General features: G+C 33.8%; 2 protein-coding genes across 6 annotated transcripts; one reads left to right on the forward strand and one right to left on the reverse strand.

Annotated features, from left to right (window-relative positions):
- Positions 1 to 15,010: 15,010 nt before the first annotated feature.
- On the reverse strand, positions 15,011 to 18,314 carry LOC142547435 (transcription elongation factor SPT4 homolog 1-like). Of its 5 annotated transcripts, none has more exons than XM_075655731.1 (6): positions 18,141 to 18,314; positions 17,267 to 17,387; positions 17,057 to 17,148; positions 16,896 to 16,951; positions 15,739 to 15,800; positions 15,011 to 15,363 (listed from the first exon to the last, which is right to left on the reverse strand). In XM_075655731.1, exons 2-6 carry the CDS (start codon positions 17,366 to 17,368, stop codon positions 15,313 to 15,315), a joined length of 363 nt encoding a protein of 120 aa, XP_075511846.1. In that variant the 5' UTR covers positions 17,369 to 17,387; positions 18,141 to 18,314; the 3' UTR covers positions 15,011 to 15,312. The 5 variants fall into 5 exon arrangements, with proteins under 5 accessions (XP_075511846.1, XP_075511847.1, XP_075511848.1 ...); XM_075655732.1 differs by having other exon boundaries at positions 18,155 to 18,308; XM_075655733.1 differs by having other exon boundaries at positions 17,267 to 17,377; positions 18,141 to 18,300.
- Positions 18,315 to 19,777: 1,463 nt separating this feature from the next.
- Positions 19,778 to 22,810, forward strand: LOC142547436 (uncharacterized). Its single transcript, XM_075655737.1, has 4 exons — positions 19,778 to 20,306; positions 20,771 to 20,999; positions 22,125 to 22,249; positions 22,403 to 22,810. Exons 1-4 carry the CDS (start codon positions 19,998 to 20,000, stop codon positions 22,484 to 22,486), a joined length of 747 nt encoding a protein of 248 aa, XP_075511852.1. The 5' UTR covers positions 19,778 to 19,997; the 3' UTR covers positions 22,487 to 22,810.
- Positions 22,811 to 23,261: the final 451 nt, after the last annotated feature.

Consider the following 23,261-nt stretch of genomic DNA (forward strand, 5'->3'; position numbering starts at 1 on the left):
TTTTTAATAATTTTTATAGAGTTTTAAAATTTAAAAGTATTCAATCTAAATTTTTATATATTTTATAAAAGTTTAATGATATTCAATGTAAATTTTTGTAAAATTTTAAAAAGTCACACGGTATTCAAATTTGACTTTTAAAAATTTCGCAAAAGTTTATAGATATTCAAAATATCAATAAATTTTTAATAACTCCTGAAATTCTATTATGGCAAAAACTTGTGTGAAACGGTCTCACATGTCGTATTTTATAAGATGAATCTCTTATTTGGATCATCCATGAAAAAGTATTACTTTTTATGTTAGGAGTATTACTTTTTATTGTGAATATCGGTAGGGTTGAACCGTCTCACATAGAAAGATTCGTGAAACCGTCCCACAAGAGATATACTCTTCTATTAAATACAAGAATTAAAGTCTAAAATACAACAATAAAATGTCAAAAAATATCTTTGAGTCAACCTAAAGATTTAGATTATATTTAATTGGAAAACCAACCAAAGTCACATACTCAATACAAACACTAAAATTTTCATTCTTTTCTCATCCATTTATCTTTTTTATTTCTACTTTTTTAAAATATACTTTTTATGTTTAAAACCAAAATTATTAATATCTTTCATTTTATTTTTGGAATTCCAATCACAAACCTCATAAATTTTAAATTATATTTATTAAAAATTTTAAAAAAATTATTACACTACATAATAAAAAAATTATAATATTTTATTGACCTATAAATTGAAAATAATAATAATTTTAATAAGTAAAATTTATTTTATAAAATTAATTATTATATAACGTTTGATGTTTAATTATTTTCTATAATTTTAGTTAATTTATATCTTGATTTTGATTATAACTCAAAATTTTTGTATTATATATATATATATATATATATATATATATATATATATATATATATATATTTCAATATTAATAAATAATCAAACTTACAAATAATTTCATTCATTTTAAGTAAGTTTTTACATAAAAAATATATCAATTTTGTTGTTGACAATATATCAAATAAGAAAAATAAACAATACAATTATTGTTATGCATTTTAAACAAAATATTAATTATTTAAATAAACATGTTGAATTGAATAATTGAAGTTCAATTATATTAAATATAATACTGAATTATTTATTATCTTTCGTAAAATTAATATGTTAAAAATATTTTATTGAGAGAGATAAATATTTGAAATAAATAAAAATTTATTCATGTTTAATCGTTGGTTCAAATAAATTTAAAAAATCACAACAATAAATTACAAAATACATAATGCTCCATAAAATTGTTTACAAAAGTCAATAAAAAGCATGCAAAATAAATCTACAAGATTATATAAAAATATGTGAGATTCTGCAAAAGTATCAACTACACAAATGTCTGTTATTTAAAAAAGTCATCAAATATTTGCAACGAATATACTCCTTAAATTTGGAATTCAATTTGGATTGTTAGAATTAAATTTATTGTGGAGATGCTAAGGAAAAACCAGTAGATGTTGGATTAAGTACAAAACCAGTAGAACCAGTAGATGTTGGATTAGTACAAAACCATTAGAACCAGTAGATGTTGTAAACCAGAAGTACTTGTATCGCGCTAAAACCTGCTTAAATAATTTCTTAGCTAAAACCAGAACTAGAAGGATACAAAATTCGAAATATACACTAACAGAATCTTGCGTATCTCAAAGTCTCTAAATATTACCGTTGATCTATTAACGTGATACCAGCATTTATTGCTTCATTAAATGCCATTAAATGCTATACAAGAACATTTAAGACGGTATACCATTTTTGGTATGAACTGCGACTGATTACTTTTAATGTATTCTGCAGGGTCCATTTTAAGCAATAAAGCTGAACCACCAAAAAGAAAAAGAACCGTTCAGTTTTTGAACGTTGAATAGAGCCTATATATGGAGATGAAGGATTTTGTAAAAAAAAATGAAGCATTGAACAAAAATCTGAATTGAAAAACATCATCCGAGCATTGTTAGAACTTTCAGTTATCTAAAGAGCTCAACACTGAAAAAGGCAGCTCACGTTTCATTGCATACTGTTGATCATTGAGATCAAATTGTGCTAGCTATTTCAGTTATATCTTCTTAAGCTATTTATTTCATCAATTCATTGATATAAGAATTTGTAACTGAAAAAGAGTCTTTTCCAGAATTTAAGATCATTCAAGAAGTTGAGTTGTAAAGCTAAGAGTTTCAATAGGCGAATGGCAAGTCCTATTGAAGTGGGTGTGTACAATTGTTGTGCTGTATTCACCAAAGTCTTTTAGTGATACCTTCTGGAAACAGAAGAAGGGGAGACGTAGAAGATTCATCTTCGAACTTCCAGAAACAAACCTTGTGCTATCTACTGCTTTTCGGCTTTATCATTTTTCACCCACTAACCAACAGATCGTTTTCCGCACATTATCTTGTGATCTGCTGGTCTTTATACTTGAACAAGAATCGTTAAAATCTCTAACAGGATTTTAGCACATCATTCGAAAAGAATTTAATAAGTTGGCCGTTGAGTTTATTCTACCCCCCTTCTAAACTCAACCCGATCCTCAACAAGTGGTATCAGAGCAGAGTTATTCTTGTTCTGAAAAATATTTAATAGACATGGCTCATTTCAGCAAAGTTCCAATGTTCTCAAAAGAAGATTTCGATGATTGGAAAATCAGAATGCACGTTCATCTTGCGGCTCAAGATGATGACATGTGGTATGTCATCACTGATGGTCCATTAAAGATCTTAAAGCCAAATCCAGCTATTGCTATCACCGAAGGTGCACTTCATATGCTTGAAAAATCAAGATATGAATGGACAAGTGAGGACAAGAAGAAAGCCAATCTTGACAACGTTGCGAAGGACATTTTATACAAGACACTCGACAAAAATACCTTCAGCAAAATCAAGATGTGCCATACTGCCAAGGAAATCTGGGAAAAATTAATTCAGATCTGTGAAGGAAACGAAGAAACAAAGGAAAACAAACTGTCTGTAGCCATGCAGAAGTTTGAAAATATGAAGATGAGGGCTGGAGAAACTATGAATGAATTTGATGAACGATTCTGCAGCCTCGTCAATGAACTCTCAGCTCTTGGGAAAGACTTTGGCAATAGAGAAATTGCATTAAAGGTAATGAGAGGCCTACCCAGAGAATGGGACGTCAAAACAATGGCAATGAGAGCTTCCAAGGATCTCAACAAGTTAGAACTACACGACTTGTTCTCGGATTTAAAGGCATATGAGTTTGAACTTGAAGTTCGAAGTGGAGAAGAGCCCTTAGCAATTCCACCAACCAAAGCTCTCGCAGCTACTGTTAACTCTACTACTACAGTTGCTCCAAGCTCATCTTCTGCTACTGCTTTAGAGTACTTCTGAGAGAAGTGCTGAACAAATAAGCAATGACGCAATGTCATTATTTGTTAAGAAGTTTTCCAGATTCATGAGAAAGAATCATAGAACATTTCAAAGTCCCAACCGCAATTTCAAAAAGGAATCATCATCTAGTGATATGGCATGCTTTAACTGTGGAAAAGTTGGACACTTCATTGCTGATTGTCCAAAACCAAAGAAGGGTGACCAGAGGAAGAAGGGTGTCAAACGCAATGATAAAAAGACCAGAAGAGACAGGAAGGCAATGGTTGCAGAAGAAAGTAAGTCCAAATGGGCAGACTCAAGTTCTGAATCTTCTAGTTCTGAAAGCCATTCAAGTGAAAGTGATGAAGATGAGATCAAATGTCTGATGGCAAATACTAATTCAACCTCGACATATGGAGAGGTATTTGACTTTGATTCTGATGAATTTACACGCACTGAGTTAGTCAAAGCATTACACGACATGGTAGAAGAGTATTCTAGACTTTCTCAATCATTCGAGGAAGTTAAGATCGAAAATCAGGACTTAAAAGATCAGAACAGTAAGTTAACTTGCTTGCAAGTAGACAGCTGTAATGATTTACAAGTTGAGATGAGTAAATTAAAAACGGAGAATGAAAGAGCAAAAGCAGAATACCAGAAGATGCTTTCTGAAAACCAGAAGTTATCACTACTGGTAAATGTTTGGAACAAGTCCTCTATTTCACTGGAAAAGATGCAAGAATTACAAAAACAATCTGGAGACATGAGTGGTCTCGGATTTTGTAATAATGAAGGCACTTCTGAAACGAATACTAAGCCAAAACTGGATATGTGCAAAGGGAAGTATATTCACTTTGTGAAATCCAGTGTGGTACAGAAACCAGAAGTACCTACTGCTTCAGTAGAAAAGAATGTAAATCAGATGAACAAAAAGATGCATTATGGTCTGGGTTATGTTGAACCTAAGGAAAAAGTTGACCAGAGTTCTAGAATCAGAAGAGGATTCAACTCAGGAAGACAACCTCCTATGAAGGTTAAAAACTACCAGTACTACAATTCTAGACCTGTTCAGAAGAGATACAGGCTAGACAACAGAAACAGAAGGGAAGAACAACATACTAAGATACACAATGTTAGAAACAACAGACCCTCTGTTGCACACACCTCCATGGATATCCGAAGTATAAAAATTGTACAAATGTGGGTTCCAAAGGGACTAATAAGGCTTGGACCCAAATAGATTGGGTACCAGATACTAAAATTTGTGCTTGCAGGAACATGTGAAGAAAACCAAGATCAGTAGCTCAACATGGTATTTGGACAGTGGATGTTCAAGACATATGACTGGACAGAAAAGTCTACTATCAGAAGTAGTAAGTTGTGCTGGACCAGAGATAACCTTTGGGGATAACTCAAAAGGTAAAACCGTGGGTAAGGGTAAGATTATCCATGGCAACATCACTATTAAGGATGTGCTCTTAGTTGAAAATTTTTGTTATAACTTGATCAGTATTAGGTCAATTATGTGATAATGGATTTTCAGTAGCATTCCAGAAGCACACTTGCACAGTTAAAAATGCTGATGATTCTACTGTTATAACCGGAGTAAGAAAAGGAAACACCTATAAAATCTCATGGAACATAGATCATATAATCGATCCTACATGTTTAGTTGCATCTCTAAGTAATAAACACTGGTTGTGGCACAAAAGATTGAATCATCTAAATTTTAAGTCTATCAACAATCTCAAAAAGCAGAACTTAGTCGATGGATTGCCAGACATAAAATTTATTAAGAATCATGTATGTTCTGCATGTCAACTTGGTAAGCAAGTAAGATCTAGCTTCAAAAATAAAGGCAGCAAATCATCCTCAAGATGTTTAGAATTATTACATATGGACTTATTTGGTCCAATCCCTATCATAAGCTTAGGGGGAATGAGATACACCCTTGTTGTCGTTGATGATTTCTCTAGATTTACTTGGGTAATTTTCTTGCTGGAAAAGATCAAACCAGTAACCTCCTGATCAAACTTCTGAAAAAGATTCAAAATGAAAAATCAGTCTCTGTCATTAGAATCAGAAGTGATCGAGGTACTGAATTTACTAACAAGATTCTTGAGATATATCTAGATGAACAGGGCATTCATCATGAATATTCAGCTGCCAGGACGCCTCAACAAAATGGAGTAGCTGAGAGGAGAAATAGAACACTTAAAGAAGTTGCTAGAACAATGCTAGCAGATGCAGACATCTCTCAGCGCTTCTGGGCAGAAGCTATTAATACAGCTTGCTACACACAAAACAGAAAGATGATCAACAAGAGAAACAATCAGACTCCGTATGAAATATGGAAAGGAAGTAAACCGAACGTATCTTACTTTCATGTTTTCGGTTGTAGATGATTTGTACACAATAATGGCAAAAATCATTTAGCTGCTTTTGATTCAAAATCTGACACTGGTTTATTTCTTGGATATTCAGCAGTTAGTAAGGCTTTTAGAATTTTCAATAATAAAACTCTTAATGTTGAAGAATATATTCATGTTGTCTTTGATGAAGACAGCAGTGTTCCCGAGATTACTAACATATCTAATTTAAGTAAAAGATTAGACAGGGTTTATCTGAAATTAGACAGTGAAGATGATGCAGAATCAAGTGTCAAGGATATTCAAAATCCAGAACCAGACATTCACATTCCAGAACCAGCAGCTGATACTCCAGAACCAGCAGCTGACATTCCAGAACCAGCAGTCGATACTCCAAAACAATCTACTGCCTTATATGAAGACAATCTAAATCCTTTTATTTGGAGAAAATCTCATCCTCCATCTTTGGTAATTGGAAATCCAGCAGCTCCACTAAGGACTAGAAGACAGATGATAAATGAATACATGCATGCTGCTTTTATTTCTCAAGATGAACCAAAGAAGATTGAAGAAGCTCTTCTGGATCCCAGTTGGATAGAAGCTATGCAAGAAGAGCTGAATCAATTTGAGAGGAATAAAGTTTGGTTTCTAGTACCTAGACCTTCTCACCAAGCTGTCATTGGAACTCGGTGGGTATTCAGAAACAAACTAAATGAGGAAGGAACAGTTGTAAGAAACAAAGCAAGACTGGTTGCACAAGGATTCAGACAAGAAGAAGGAATAGACTATGATGAAACCTTTGCACCAGTAGCTAGGCTCGAAGCTATCAGAATATTCTTAGCCTTTGCTGCTTTCAAAAACTTCAAAGTAGATCAAATGGATGTAAAGAGTGCGTTTCTTAATGGTCTACTACAAGAGGAAGTCTAAGTTGAACAGCCTCCAGGTTTTTTCTAATCATTTGTTACCAAATCATGTTTTTAAATTATATAAAGCATTGTATGGTCTGAAACAAGCACCTAGGGCTTGGTACGACACACTTTCACAATTTCTCATTAATCATGGTTTCACCGTTGGTACTGTAGATAAGACTTTGTTTACCTTAGCCAAAAACAAACACATATTGTTAGTTCAGATTTATGTTGATGATATCATATTTGGGTCAACTAACCCCAAATTATGTGCAAAGTTTGCTAAGTTAATGCAGGACCAGTTCGAGATGAGCATGATGGGAGAATTAACATTTTTCTTAGGACTTCAAATCAAGCAACTTGATACTGGAATCTTCATAAACCAAACTAAGTATACAAAGGAACTACTGAAAAAGTTTGGGATGGAAACATGTTCTGCTACTTCCACTCCTATGAGCTCATCTACTAAACTTGATAAAGATGAAGGGGGAATTTCAGTAGAGGTAACTCAGTATCGTGGTTTGATTGGTTCATTCTTATACCTTACTGCCAGTAGACCAGATATCATGTTTGATGTTTGCATTTGTGCTAGATTTCAATCAAACACTAAACAATCACATTACATTGCTAATAAAAGAATTTTAAAATATCTTAAGGGTACTCAAAATGTAGGCCTCTGGTATCCCAAAGACTCGTCGTTTAATCTTATTGGATACTCAGATGCTGATTATGCAGGATGTAAACTGGATAGAAAAAGCACAAGTGGTTTTTGTCAATTTCTTGGTGATAGGTTGATCTCCTGGTTTAGCAAAAAGCAGACTTCCATAGCCACGTCTACTGCAGAAGCTGAATATCTTGCTGCTGGAAGCTGTTGTTCTCAAATACTTTGGATACAGCAACAACTCAAAGACTATGGAGTTCAAGCCTCTGAATCACCAATATTTTGTGACAATACGAGTGCAATTGCTATATCACATAATCCACTACTCCATTCCAGAACTAAGCACATTGATATCAGACATCATTTTATCAGAGATCATGTGCAAAAGAAGAACATTCGTCTGGAATACATTCCTACTGATCAGCAAGCAGCAGACATTTTTACAAAACCTCTGCCTGAGAATAAGTTTTCTTACTTTCGAAATACACTTGGATTAATAGATTTAACTTGATTATTTATCATCATCTGATATTATGGCTTAACTTTCCCTCTGTGATTATTCAGTTTTTAATTTTGCAGAAGGTAAAAGCTGAACGATAGAGAAAATCAATAGACATAAAATTTCATTAAAATAATCGAAGCGGGGGCGTACATTTCTCACTTCTGGTTTAACGTAAACTCTCCAGAATGCCAACCAAGTGGTCAGCTCTCCAGTAGAGGTACGTAGAAACTCCTCTGAAAAAGCAATCTTTTTCAGAGTCTTTTGCTCCTTTAAGAGCATGAGAAGGTAGACGCCATCATCAGAGACGACGTCTGCACTATCAGCACTATGGAGACGTCGATAATATTTCTTCATCATTAACAACTCCTTGGTGGAAGATGCTCGCCCACTCTCGAAGGAGGACTTAAGCTCCTGGATTTTAGTCCAGGTAGCAAGTGTCTTCTTCAGCACTTTGTCTTCTATTGCTTTCTTTCTTGCAGCGGTCACCTCCCTCATAAACTCATCAGCCAAATCAGGACTATTATCTCTTGCCATTTCTCTTAAAGAATGATTATCTGGTTTACCCCATGTTCATATTTATAGATGAAAATCAGGCACCAAAGCTCGAGAAAGTCTTGACTACAGTAGATATATATATGAAACATCCCATATCAAGCTATCATCGGTTCAGTTACCAAGTATTTTCATTTAATAATTGCATTAATTTAGGTAGAACTTTATTCTTTGCATTAATTTAGGTAGAACTTTATTCTGATCTTCTGTGATTTTGTGTCAGATGCAGAATGTATTTTGTCTCATTAACAAAACAAGGCTTTCTTCAGTTTCCAGTAGAAGCTATCATAAGACGACTTACTTCCTTCTGAACTTAATCATTTATTCATTTTATTCTTCTAACATTGAGTTGTTTGCAGAAAGGAATAAAGGAACATCAAGTACTTCAACTGAAATTTTATTAGAAATTTTCCAGTACATTAAACAAAGCGAAAGTTACAGAAATCTCAAGACAATCGAAACGTCTTCTGAAATTCTAGACTAATCAAGCTTATGTCTTCAGTAATATCAGCAGCTTGTAGTATTTTTGCAAAGTACTTCAGCAGAAGAAGGAGAGTCTTTTTCGAAAAGAATCCAGCAAGCTTAGGTCTTGCAAAGAATCTAGCAAGCTTGGGTCTTGTCAGCACTAATGTATAATCAGATACTTTACAGGGCATTATAGATGATATTAGCATTATCGATCCACCAGCACTCTCTTATTGCATTAGCATGCTTCTGGAAGGGATCGATGCTACATATCAATCTCAATGAAAGCAAACAATCTTTTTGATTGTTAATATTACAACTCCAGGAGTATGATCCAAGGATCATTATGTGCAGAACGACTTTTTCCAACATCTTCTTAGAAATCGCAGCAAGCTGTCTTCTGAACATTCTTGCTTCTGCTTCCGGATCAGTTGTTACCTCTTCTTTCTTTGATTTTTATGTTTACTTAACCTTATATTTAACCCTTGCAGGTATTTATAGTGATATTCAAAGGAGATAAAGATCCTTGCGACTGTTCAAATTCAACGGTTTAAATTGAAAGATTGCCAAGAGTCGTTTAGTATTTAATATCCATTACTACTGCATTAATTGAGGGGGAACATCTTTATGGCATTTATATTAGAAACTGATTTGTCCTTTCGATAAAACAGTATACCTACCAGAAGTTGTTGAATTGCTGCATTTGTTTCAGCATCTTATCCACTTCCAGTAGATATTATCATAAAATGACAAATCAGCTTCTGTTTATTTAGCAACCGCCTCGGACAGCCCGCCAATTTTTAAAATATTTTAAAATGAGTAGAGTAACTGATACTTTTGCCTCTCTCTCTTCTAACATATCGACACGTGTCCCTATGTTCACTGATGGCTGTATATTTTGCTTTAACCGTTCATTTTTTTCTTCACTACGATTTACGAACTCAGATTATTTCCTTGTCTCTACTGCTTTTTCGCATCTACTACTAACATACTTCTATTCTCTTTCAAATTTAGAAATGGCCGCAGCATATACGTTGAATGCTTATCAGGTGAATTTTGCTTCTGTTCTCACTATTAACGATGAGAATCTTGTCAAGATGTTCAAATCATTGGAAAAGTCTGGGCTTCGAATATTCTTGGAATCGCCTGCTGTTATCTACAAGTCTGTTCTTCTGGATTTCTATGCCAAAGCAGAAGTTGTGGAAGGCAAGATTACCTATACACATGGAGATGCATCGATCTCTATTGATGCTGCACTTCTGGGTTCCACTTTCTTCCTACCGATTTCTGGCCTTTCCGAGCTCTCGGACATTTCAAAGGAAGACATGTCCATCGCCTTGACAAATTTTTCAGCCACTGGAGAAGAACTTTCACCCTCTTGCTTCAAAAAGCTACTGAAAATTGAGTACCAGGTACTCGCTGATATAGTAGCAAAAGCCTTGTTAGTTAAGGCTGGAACCTTTGACAAACTAACAAAAGAAAAGGTTCATGTGATGGTGGCCATCACATCAGAAAAGAAAGTGGATTGGGGACGTTTTCTGTTTCGCATTATGAAGGATATGATTCTCAGGAAAAGTACTGGATTTGCTGTACAAATCAGTACAATGTTGAAAGATGCTGGTTTTCCTGGAACAGCAGAAGAGGATGGCTCTTCGGTAACAATGACTGATGCTGATAGCGTGCTTGCTTTAAGGCCAAAGCTAACCGTTGGTGAGTTTGTGGCCATTAAGAAGGAGATTGGAGAATCTCAAATTGAGATGCAGAAGAAAATTAAACGAAAAAGAGTTGGGGTCTTGTCTGATTCTGACAAAACAGAATCTGGAGAATCAGCAGCACTCACTCAGCAAGCTTCACTGCCTCCCACCCTAGCTAAGAAGAAGCCTCGCAGAACAATCCGCATCAAGAAAACAGCGGTTCTTTCTGAACTGGAGAATGTTCCTCTCCGCCAAGTTTTTCCATCTGTAGTTTCATCCACCAAAGCCAAACCTATTGAATCAGGGCCCTCACCTGCTCAAAGCTTCAGACCAACTTCTAGTTTGGTCATTCGAGAATCAGCTACTGGTTTTTCTGCTTTTAAACCAGTAGTCTCTGCCTCTTCCGGAAAAGGGAAAGGTAAGATTACTGAGTTGTCTGAATCACCGGTGGCTCCCTCCTCAATCCAAACAGCAATAAATCTACATCTGGAAGAAGTTGAGATCTCAACCAGAGAAAATATGAAATTTTTTGACGATTGGCTTAAGGTACGAGTCTACCACCCAATCACATTTTTGAAAACTACTGGTGTTTATGCTCAAACAGTAGAAAATGAGAAAAATGTTTTTGATGCTGCCGGGACACGAAATGTGATAGAAGCTATAAATCGTCACAATTACATTCTGGAAAAATTCAAAATGCAGAAGATGGACACTGTTCTGAAAACCTTAAAGTCAAATTTTGACTCTGCAAGTCCTACTGCTTTTCATGACCAGAATGTCATTCAAATTTTGTCGGAGCAGCTGACAATTCTTTCTGAACAAATTGATGATAAGGAAAAGGCCTTTTCTCGGCCTCCAAAGTTCAGTCTCACTTCTGTCTCCGCAATTTTGAAGAATCAGACAGTTGAGGAACCGACCAAAGCTTCTCCTGAAGTCAAGGTCTCTAGTACTCCTGTACCAGTAGAAGTTCCTACTCAATCTTCATCTCTGATCTCTGTACATGATCTGGCCTCTGTTGATGAGGTAATCGAATCGATTATGCCGACCCAAACAGCACAAGATGAATTGCTTCAAGCTATTCCTACTACTACTGATCCTTATCCAGAATCTGCTACTGCTACTGCAACTGCTGCTGCCAGTGCTACTGTTATGACTACTGCTCCATCGTCTCTTCCAGCACTTGAGCATTTTTCAGAAGCTCACCAAGCTGATATGGCAATTTTGTTGCATACTTCACCCTCTGTTGTTGAGCCACAAGCTGTATCTGTACCTGCTGCTGTTTTGCAGCAAACAGACCAAGGGCCAACAGAACAGTCTACTGCTTCAGAAGGACCTTCTGCTGAACCAGAACCAGCTGTTACGACTCAAGCAGAAGCTGCACCATTCTCTATTCCTTCTTTGCAGTCTCCTGAGCACATTGCCCGAATGGAGGAAATTAGACAAAGATGGCAAGCAAGGACTCCTTCCCCAGCTATGGAACCATTTGATCTAGAATTCCAAATTGATGCTCTCCAAAGGGATCTTGTAAATCTTTCAGACTTAGTCAAGCGGATATCTTATGAAAATGCCGCCGAATTTCATGATGCTCAATTCTTCCGAGAACGCATGTCTAAGGAAATACAGAACACTGCGGAATCTCTGAGTAAAATGCATGCTGAGACCATCGTCTTTCGACAGGCCATATCCAGAAGTTCCAGTCAGATCGCGCTTGCTCATCTGAAATATTTACCAGGATCACCGAGCATGATGAAATATTTCGATCAATCTCCACCACCATGGACCTGATGGATGCCAAGATTGATTCTCAATCTCAAACGCTCACTGCTATTAATGATCGAGTTTCTAATCAGACTCCTTATCTGGAGATGCTGACAAATGGCATTCACAACTTATCTGGGAGAATGGATGAATTACTTGCTAGGGTCCTTCTTGATGATGCCAAAAAGGGGGAAGACGATAGAACTGGAGCAAGTAGCAGCAGACCAACTGGAAGGGATCAAAATCCAGATGAAGCCATCTTCAGGGATATTGGAACAAACTAATTTTTCTTTGTGTCTCTTTTATATTTATGCTTTATGTGATTTTCTCTGGATATAAATTGTTTTGATTATCTAATCCGTTCTTATCTCTATTTTACTAGCACAGAACATCTAGGTTTTGGCATCACCACAAAGGGGGAAATTGTTAGAATTAAATTTATTGTGGAGATGCTAAGGAAAAACCAGTAGATGTTGGATTAAGAACAAAACCAGTAGAACCAGTAGATGTTGTAAACCAGAAGTTCTTGTATCGCGCTAAAACCTGCTTAAATAATTTCTTAGCTAAAACCAGAACTAGAAGGATACAAAATTCGAAATATACACTAACAGAATCTTGCGTATCTCAAAGTCTCTAAATATTACCGTTGATCTATTAACGTGATACCAGCATTTATTGCTTCATTAAATGCCATTAAATGCTATACAAGAACATTTAAGACGGTATACCATTTTTTGTATGAACTGCGACTGATTACTTTTAATGTATTCTGCATGGTCCATTTTAAGCAATAAAGCTGAACCACCAAAAAGAAAAGAACCGTTCAGTTTTTGAACGTTTTATAGAGCCTATATATGGAGATGAAGGATTTTGTAAAAAAAAAAAATGAAGCATTGAACAAAAATCTGAATTGAAAAACATCATTCGAGCATTGTTAGAACTTTCAGTTATCTAAAGAGCTCAACACTGAAAAAGGCAGCACACGCTTCATTGCATACTGTTGATCATTGAGATCATATTGTGCTAGCTATTTCAGTTATATCTTCTTAAGCTATTTATTTCATCAATTCATTGATATAAGAATTTGTAACTGAAAAAGAGTCTTTTCCAGAATTTAAGATCATTCAAGAAGTTGAGTTGTAAAGCTAAGAGTTTCAATAGGCGAATGGCAAGTCCTATTGAAGTGGGTGTGTACAATTGTTGTGCTGTATTCACCAAAGTCTTTTAGTGATACCTTCTGGAAACAGAAGAAGGGGAGACGTAGAAGATTCATCTTCGAACTTCCAGAAACAAACCTTGTGCTATCTACTGCTTTTCGGCTTTATCATTTTTCACCCACTAACCAACAGATCGTTTTCCGCACATTATCTTGTGATCTGCTGGTCTTTATACTTGAACAAGAATCGTTAAAATCTCTAACAGGATTTTAGCACATCATTCGAAAAGAATTTAATAAGTTGGCCGTTGAGTTTATTCAACCCCCCTTCTAAACTCAACCCAATCCTCAACATGGATGTTTGGTAAAATTTTAAATATAATTTGAAATTTATTTTAATCATTAAAACTAATTTATTTTATATTAAAAAATCTTGTATTTCTATTTTTAAAAATGATTTGTTTGTTAACAATATTTATATAAATTTTTTTTATCAAGGAAAAAATTTATTTTCGTACATATAAAAATATTTTTAATTGAAATTTTTAATAAAAGTTATAAGTTTATCATTAAAAATAAATTTATCAAATTTTGATAAATTTATTTTTTTACTATTAAAACAACAAAATTTTTAATTGAAATGTCTTATTTATAAAAAAAATTAATACAAATTATTTAAAATTGATTTTGAAATAATTTTATCAAAAATATATATAATATAATGTTCTGAATTGATAATATGTATTTTCGGATAAATGATATTTTATAAAATTTGAGAAAAATATTAAAATTTATGAGTAAGCTATAAAAATTTATTAGTAAAAATATTTTTATTTCTTTTTATGACTCAAATTCCAGAAAATCCCATGAAATCTTACTTATTTTGCAAAAATTTCACCTAGTTAAATCAAATCGCATCAAATTTCACCAAATAACAATCTCATTTTGAAATTTTATATTTTCAAACATTAAAATGGTATTTTTTATTTCCAAATCTCATCAAATCCACTCGAATTCCATGAAACAAACTTAATACTTTTTGGCCCAATTATAATTCCTCTTCGCATTGACTTTTATTAATTTAAACTTAAAATATCAAATATTCTAACTCGTATTACTTCAGAGTTCAGACCCCCGTAAAATGAACAATTTGTTTTAATTGAAAATTGAAGGACCCGAAAATATTTGAGATCTTTAAAAAAAAAAAATTGAGATCAATTTCAATGAATCAATTAATCACATTGATGGCGACTTCTTCCATCCAACCTAGGCGAGGTTCCATTAGGAGATTATGTGCTACACTAGGGGTGCCCATCCACATTCATTTGGAATGACACCCACACTAAATGAACGATGAAGATCCACACCCAACTAATTTCAAGTAGAAGATTTAAAAACATTCTTGGTATATATGGAATACAAAATCGACATCGCCGGGAATGCAAATAAAGTCCGACATTGAAAATTCATGGAGATAATCACTTGTTTATAAGATAAAAAAATATCTCTACTGGTACAATACTTTTTGAGTGAAGTCTAAAATCAAATCTACAAAAGTTCGGACTCAAAATGAACAATAACATATCATTATTGAGATATGTGAGTTTCACTTACAACAGATATTAAGTACCAGAAATTCAATAAAAGGGGCATGCGATTGAAAAAATGAAGAAAAAAGAAGAAGCATTAAACAGCTTGTTCATTAATGCAACACAAGCATCAAGAACGCTTCTTTATTCATAAAAAAAATATAATTAACTCAAAAATGCTTCTTGAATCATCAAAATAAATGACATAGCTATGTGACACGACCCCACAGATGCATACTAAAGAAGTAGAGATGATCATCAGGGCAAACATTCAATCACTTATGCTCGTTTTGGTGGAACATATGGCACATGCTCGTCTTCACAAATATTCTGCAATCATGCGAATAATTTACCAGAAACAGTAGACATGACAAATAAAGAACGTTAATAGCAATATTATGACTATATGGTGAACAAGAACGGCTAGTGACACGCTTAATTTACTTTAGTCAAGATCAACTAAATGGAACTCTAGAGTTTTCTGCGTGCAGAAAAGGTCGAGTGACACTGATAAAATTGGCCATGACTGGGGCCGACTCAAAATTGATATGGAGCCATCTTATTTTGTTTCTCCTTCTAGTCAAGAAAATTTAAAACCACGTACGAAAACACGGGGCTAACGGATCGATGAAGAAGGGCTAATAGATAGTAGGGTAAGACCATTTTTTGGGTTATTTGCTTGAAGTGATACCCAAGATAGCATACCTGCAGGTCGTGAGGGAGTGCTTCAGAAACTGCAAGTGTGTAACAACCAGGAACAAATTTTCCTGAAAAGTTTCAAAACAATCACATAAACGAAATAATCATAGTACATCTTTCAATCTTAACAAGACATGTAGAGGTATGCATCAAAACAGCATGCAAAAGGGAGAGTGAGGATGTGCAAAAGAAATTATGTTCACTTAGATGAAAAATGAGCAAGCCCATTCTCTCTTGAAGGTTCATGGAAGAAAGAGGAATAATGGTGAAGAAAGAATGCGAAAATCCTTCTTCATTTCCCCTAAAAAGTCTAATAGTAAAGTTCACATTTGTCCTTGATGTGATCTATCTTCCAGATCTTATGCTAACATTATAAGTCATATTTAACAGATATTTCCAACCATTCTATCATAAGTTGGTAATTATGGCCTCTGTCTTTAGCATGAAAAAATGCAGGTTGTCTACAGCAGCCAATTGTTTTTTAAAAAAGGAAATCTAAATGGTTCGAGGCTCTGAAAAATCACCATTTGCCAGCTTGAACATAGTTGTGCTAACATGCATCATGGAGAATACAGATGACTATTATGTGGACATAATGGCCGTGGAAAAGATATAAAATGGTTTTACAGTTGACTTCAAGTAGAAAAATAATCAGAGAGGCAAACTAAGCATTGTCCCGAGGTATTCTCGAGTTTTTCAAGGAGATGCGGAGTGGTTTAATTCCCCAGTTATAGTGATGCCTATGTTGAGAATTTTTTGACGCCTTGCAAGATTAAAGCATAGGTTTAATACGAGGCAACACATATCTTTTACACTCCAGCTTGGAAGAATTAATTCAATGAGGAACAAATCCCAAGTTCTCTGGACTTGTTTGCACTGGGCATGATGACTTTACATTAAAGAAAATGAAAGAAGACAAAATTCATCACACGGGTGTGATATCGAATGTTTTTTAGACATACTGTAAGAATGGGAAAAATCAAAACAAACACGTTTTTTCTTCATGCATAATTTCCAAGCTTGATATGATATACAGATAATTATTTATCTATCTTAAGATTCATCGACTCACAACTACTTTAATTTTTATATTTGTGATACCAAAAATCATTTTATATAAGTGAGAGCGACATGATTCTAAAATAATATAGCAATCAAAATACCGATTCGGAGCCACCGAGCAGCCCAACTCCTACCAGGGTCCATGACTGAGATTATCCTATTTGATTCATAAAACAAATAGTGTGAAATAGATTACAGCAACAAAATGTTTCATTTCTCTGACTAATTATTTATTCTATAAGTGATACTAAAAGAGTAAAACCCGGTGAAATTGGGAGTGGTGCAGTCAACAACGCGTTCATGGTCATCCTCCATTTGAAAGAAAGGGCAGTTCTCGCACCCTGATTCCCGAAACTGCAATCGCAGCATGTGTAAAACATGGAAAATATCAAATTTCATATTGACAATGAAAAATATAAAAGTAAAAAAGGAAACAAACAGGAAGACATAAATTTATGGGGATAAAGCCAACCTGATCATACGTCTTGACAAGACGGCAGCGAAGACAAGCTCGAAGCTCATGTCCAAAGCTTGTGGGTATCTGTGCAGCCACTACTCCCTCATGATTAGTCATTGCTTCCCTCTAGGTGGTACTACAAGAACAATGAAGGCAGAACTATTAACAGGGTATAATATTACGAAATAGTTTTGCAGAAAAGTCATCCTCAGAAGTATAAGCAGTAGTCAATCAATCTCGCTGATCATCCTGATCCCATGAATCAATTTGAAAATTGTAATTGTGAAATTCTTACAAAATTTATTTTTGTACCCCAAGTATGTTAGACAACCGTAGCTGTGCCCCCCGCATCCGGCCCATCCCACTCCAACAAATCGTACCTCAGAATACACGAAAAGCAACTTCTTTTATAGCAATAAATACACAGCTAGGATGTTTGACATGGAAAAAATATGTTTACTGAATTATAAATTTTATACAAATACTCCACAGGTAGTAAGTGGCTTACTACTAACTCGTTCAAGACCCTTAAACTTTAAAGATGATTAGAGCAAAAAATCAAATCAATTCATTCAAATTAGACGAACATAAAACAAAAGGAAACAACGACAATCAGAATAAGATCACAAGTCAATAATAAAAAATCGAAAAACGTGAGAGATGTATCAGCTCAATGGCTTCTAATTTACAGACATCAAATTCATTCGTTCTCACTTTCCCTTGTCACACAAATTGGAAACAGCACATGAAAACACGCATCCTGATTGTAAAAAAAGTTCACTTTTTCTTTTCAAATCACACGAATATAAGAACTGAATACAACTAACCATTTTCTGAAATTTTTTGGACAATAGAACTGAAAAACATATAAAATTAGGTTAAATTACACCTCACTGGTAATACCGTCAAGCTTTATCAAATTTTGCTTCGACTATGGCCTCCTTTCAACGGTTCCGGATTCAGAGTCCGATTTTTCGCCTGGCTATGAATGTATTATTTTCCTGAAATATGCATATGAATATGAATAAAATCGGGTTAATAGATTGGGCTATCTGATTTGTTGTTGGGCTGGATGGCAATTGGGATATTAATTACCACGGCTACTTAATCAAAAGTTTTAAAATAATGACGATTACGTAAATAAATAAAGATTATGATTATTATTTTGTTATAATTTTAATTATTATTTGAATAGCAATAATATAATTATATTAAATATGTAAATTTTAAGGTAATATATGAATTTTTTAATATTTAAAGTGGATTAAATATCGTAGAATGAATAAATTATATGGAAAATATTATTTATAAATGGTATGATATTTTTGTAAAATCTAATTAGCGTAACATAGTTGGAGCATTAAGAATTTCAACTTTTACATATAGTGTTGATAACACGAACTTTATTCCTTTGATATGTGTAAATATAATCTTAAATTAAAAATACAATTTGTTAAACAAATCAAATAATTTCATAAGATCAAATATTAAGCAGTCACTGGTTTTTTAAAATACTATTAAAATAACAATATATATATATATATATATATATTTAAAAAATTATAATAAAGCGAGTAAGGGGAGTTGATGTTCTTTAACGTTACATGATGGAAATATCTATACTATTTTATTAAATTTGAGACACTTATAGTAACTAACTTTGGTGTCATGATCTTTTTTAATAATTATATATATTAGTAAAATGTTAAAATTTTAATGTAAGTTATATGTAGTTCAGCGGATAGAGTCATTGTTTCCTGAGGTTTATATTATAAGTTCAATTCTTACTAAGGTCATTTTTTTATTTTTCAATTTAATTTTTAATTTATATATCAAAATTACAGTGTAGTCCTTAACTATTTCTTATAATTATTTTTTGATCATCATTTAAATATAAATCAAATGAATTATAAAAAATATTATACAAGCACGCAACGCGTGCGTCGGTGCACTAGTTGTAATAATTGACCTCCTAAAAACTTTTATAGTTAATTGTGTTAAACGGTTGATGTTGTTGTATTGATAACGCGAGCCACGAAATAAAGAATATATCATATCTTTATAAGTCGCGAAGATGGCATCGTTAACCAAAAAATGATAAAAGTGATATTTGTATGATACGAGAGAATATCAACAATAAGACACATTCGTATCCTGAATCATGAGTCTAACATGACACTCATACATGTGTAATCTCTTATGTCTGTATGTTGTTTAATACGAAGTTTTGCATTACACGATATAAAAAAATAAAATTGCGTTTCTATTAACAACTATAAATTTTAGTCTATTGATAACACCATGGAAAATGCTCTACACCCAACCCTAATTTCATGAAAATTATTTTATTATTACTGTTAATTTTATTTTCATGTTATTTGGATTATTAATATTATTATTCTTATTTTATTTCTTATTAATAATCACAATAATTGATGCGTGTGTGTATATATAATTTAAGAATTGTTTTTCTTTTTTTTTTTTTTTTAAAAAAAAAAGCTCCTCATGCCTCGTTTAACTTAGGGTCCCCAAAGCCGAGTGACTGTAATCGTATATGGAAATGGATCGGTCTGGTTTCGCTGTTAGACCTAGGCCTTACAGTGAAATCTGAATCTTCTCTTCCACAGCTCTTCCCCAATCTCCGCCGCCCTTTTCCTCTAGCTTCCCTCGGAGGCACGCAAGTTTCAACTTCCTCCGTCAAATACTTTGTGTTTTCTCCCGGTTAAAAAGGATTTAAGAAACAAAAATGAGATTTGATTTCATAACAAACTTCGCCAAATGCGCTGTTCTCCAACACCCGGAGCGACGTTTCTATGGCATATACAACCGCCAATGCCACAGCCCGTCCGAGCTCCATCGAAGAACCAATATTTCTGGAAGCCCATTTAGAATTTCCTCGTACTTCGTAATTTCGAGCAAGCGGTATTCATCGAAATCGGCTAATTCGAACATGAGACTCCTGGCTTGGTATTTAGGCATGCTGGAGTCGCGTCCGATTTTGACAAAGAGCATATCTTCGGCCATTATTTACGCAGCAGCTGATGTCACCTCGCAGGTGGTTTTACATGCTTGTTAATTCCTCTGTTCGTAAGTTTCTCTGATTAGATTCTGCCATATTAAAGCTCGATTAATGAAAAGATTGGCTTCGATCGGTATAAATGGTTAGTGCATTTTGGCATTCTTTAAGTTTGGTTTATCATAACTATTTAAGATTATCGCATGAAGCCGTAAGACTTTGATTATTGCATGAAAAATAATGTCTTTATTGGGGCTATATTGTTAATTTGTGTGCTCCAATAATTCATTTTCTATGATTTTATCAGCCGGAATTTGATCATAAGTAAAAAATGTGCAGTCATGTCAAATTCTATGTTGTAAATTTTGGGAAATTTAACTGATTAGAGTGCATTGTGCTGTTGATACAAAATGTTTATTTGTTTTTGGGTGTGAATATAAAATACCGGTATGTGAAGCATTATGACTTGAGATTATTGATTACTTGTGTCTGAACTTTGTTAGACAATTACTATGGAGCCACACGATGCATGGGATCCAATAAGGACATTGAGGATGGCTGGTTTTGGGCTGATGATTTTAGGTCCGTCGCAGCATTTTTGGTTTAATTTTGTGGGGAGAGTGGTACCAAAGCGCGATGTGATAAGTACTTTCAAGAAGTTGACTATGGGACAGCTTTTCTATGGACCTACTATAAATGGCATTTTCTTCTCTTTTAATGCAGCTCTTCAAGGTATGCTACCCTTTCTTTGCAATATTTGAAAACTAAAATTGCAGCAATATCGTTCTGTCAATATCTATGTCATTTATCTGTTCCCTTCCGATGTATTTTGATTGTATTAGTTGAATTTATATTCCCCAATGCTACATTTGGATTGTCTATTTGAGCTGTATGGATTTAAAATCCATCTTCCAAATTCATCTTATACATTTGGCAACAAGAATAAAATAATGATTTTGAAATAAACCTTTCAAATCCAATGCATTATTAGCTCATTTCGGGGGCATTTGAAATTTCTGTTAAATCCATTCATTTAATATTGATTTTCAAATCCAAATCCAGCCATTCAAACACAAGTATTGAATATAAGACTTCTGAGGTTATAGCTATTTGTTCTCACTCGAGGATGCAGTATATAGATGTCGAAACATCTACTTCAGCGACAAACATCAATATCTATGAATGAGTTTAAAATCTTACTGATTGGATCAAATATAAATTAATCTTGCTAGGGTTTGTCATTGTATGTTCTTGCTGGTAATGTTAAACCTGATGGTGGGATTTTACCTTGTGGTGTTTTATAAGCTATGTATGAATTGAAAGATTTTGATATAGATTTGGAAACCGTCGTTTCATCATCATTTCAGTTAACACAGTATCTAAGGATCTGAAGACCATCAAAAAATCTAACCTTTTGGGTGTAACAGAGTTCAAAATTATGAATCTGAAACGAATTTCCAAAATGCTCAACAATTTTTTTTATTCAATGATTACCTATTGTAAATTTCAAAATAATGCAACTAGTTGTAGATAATGAGTTTACACAAGTATGCATCAATTCTAAGACAAGCATGAGGCTTTATCATCCCCCTTTGAAATTAAAAAATCTTTTGGTAGCGACAAAAACTTGAAAAAACAAAGAAGTTTGGCTTTACTGTATCTGGTCGTAAAAGTGAAGGGAGATTTTGGTTGCCATAATGTCTCCTTGTTATGTTGACATTGTCAAACTAGGCTGAATCATTTTTTTAAGAAACAAACGGTTTCTCTATATATCAAGAAACTTATACATATATTGTCAGTTTTGTTTTTGTGTTGATTCAACCTTTTGAAATGGCTTTACTTTAATGCTATATTAAGGTGAAAATGGGAATGAGATTGTTGCCAGATTGAAGCGAGACCTGATCCCTACATTGTTAAACGGCCTTCTATATTGGCCGATGTGTGATTTCTTCACGTACAAGATCATTCCCGTCCATCTGCAGGTACTTCAACGTCTCCGAGTCTATCTTGACATTTTTATATACCGGCAGTTCAGTACAGAAATTTGAAGTCTCTAAGCTTTAAATCCGCAGTAGTGGGATTACTTTTAACCCAATATGTTCTGTTAACATTTTCCATGTGCCACTCTTTTGCAGCCCTTGATGAATAGTTCATTTGCGTTTTTGTGGACCATATACTTGACATATATGGCAAGTTTGCAGAAAGCCATTCCCGAGTAGTTTGCTAGTTCCTTCTTCGTGCATTTTACTAGACGGACGTTTAGGCCGGTAAGATTCGTTCGCTTTTCCATCACCACTTATTCACAATGTGACAGAATTTGGAATCCTTTGGTATGTCATTTTTCTTACGTACTCTCTACTTCAATTAGTCGTCGTTGAGCATAACTCGATAGCATAGCAAATTTTTACGGCTGTAGCTGACGCTTTGGTTTCTCGGTGAGTCTCGTTGTTATAAACATGTACTCCATGTGTTACAAGTGCGATGGAAGCTCTCTTCATCTTCACAATTTTGTATTCCATATATTTGTGGAAATAAAATAAAATTGTGACTGAATCTGTGTCAAGAAACAAAATATTAAAAAACTATGGAGGATTCCAATTTTTCTTTGTACAGACGAGCTTTAAATTTTATTTGCTGTGTGTATATTTTTTCAGAAAAAAGTAAAATCTAAAAGCGACGCAGGGGATATGAATATAAGAATATTTTTTTATACCAAAAATATTATTTTTCAATGAAATTATTTTACGAGATACTTACTCATATATCCATACAATACATATAACCATACAAATATATTAAATATGATAAGAGTTTTATGATATAAAGAACATCTTAACATATCCCAGTATTGCAATAATATAACATCAAGAATTTATCTTTTATATAATTTATATTATTGTGAAAATTAAATCAAGTTAAAAAATTATTTAAAATATTAAAATTAACTCTCATAGTACTCGTGATAAATAATATACGGTGATCGATAATATGGAA

The sequence above is a fragment of the Primulina tabacum genome, chromosome 5 (assembly GCF_025594145.1).
Source record: "Primulina tabacum isolate GXHZ01 chromosome 5, ASM2559414v2, whole genome shotgun sequence".
In the NCBI taxonomy this organism is placed as follows: domain Eukaryota; kingdom Viridiplantae; phylum Streptophyta; class Magnoliopsida; order Lamiales; family Gesneriaceae; genus Primulina; species Primulina tabacum.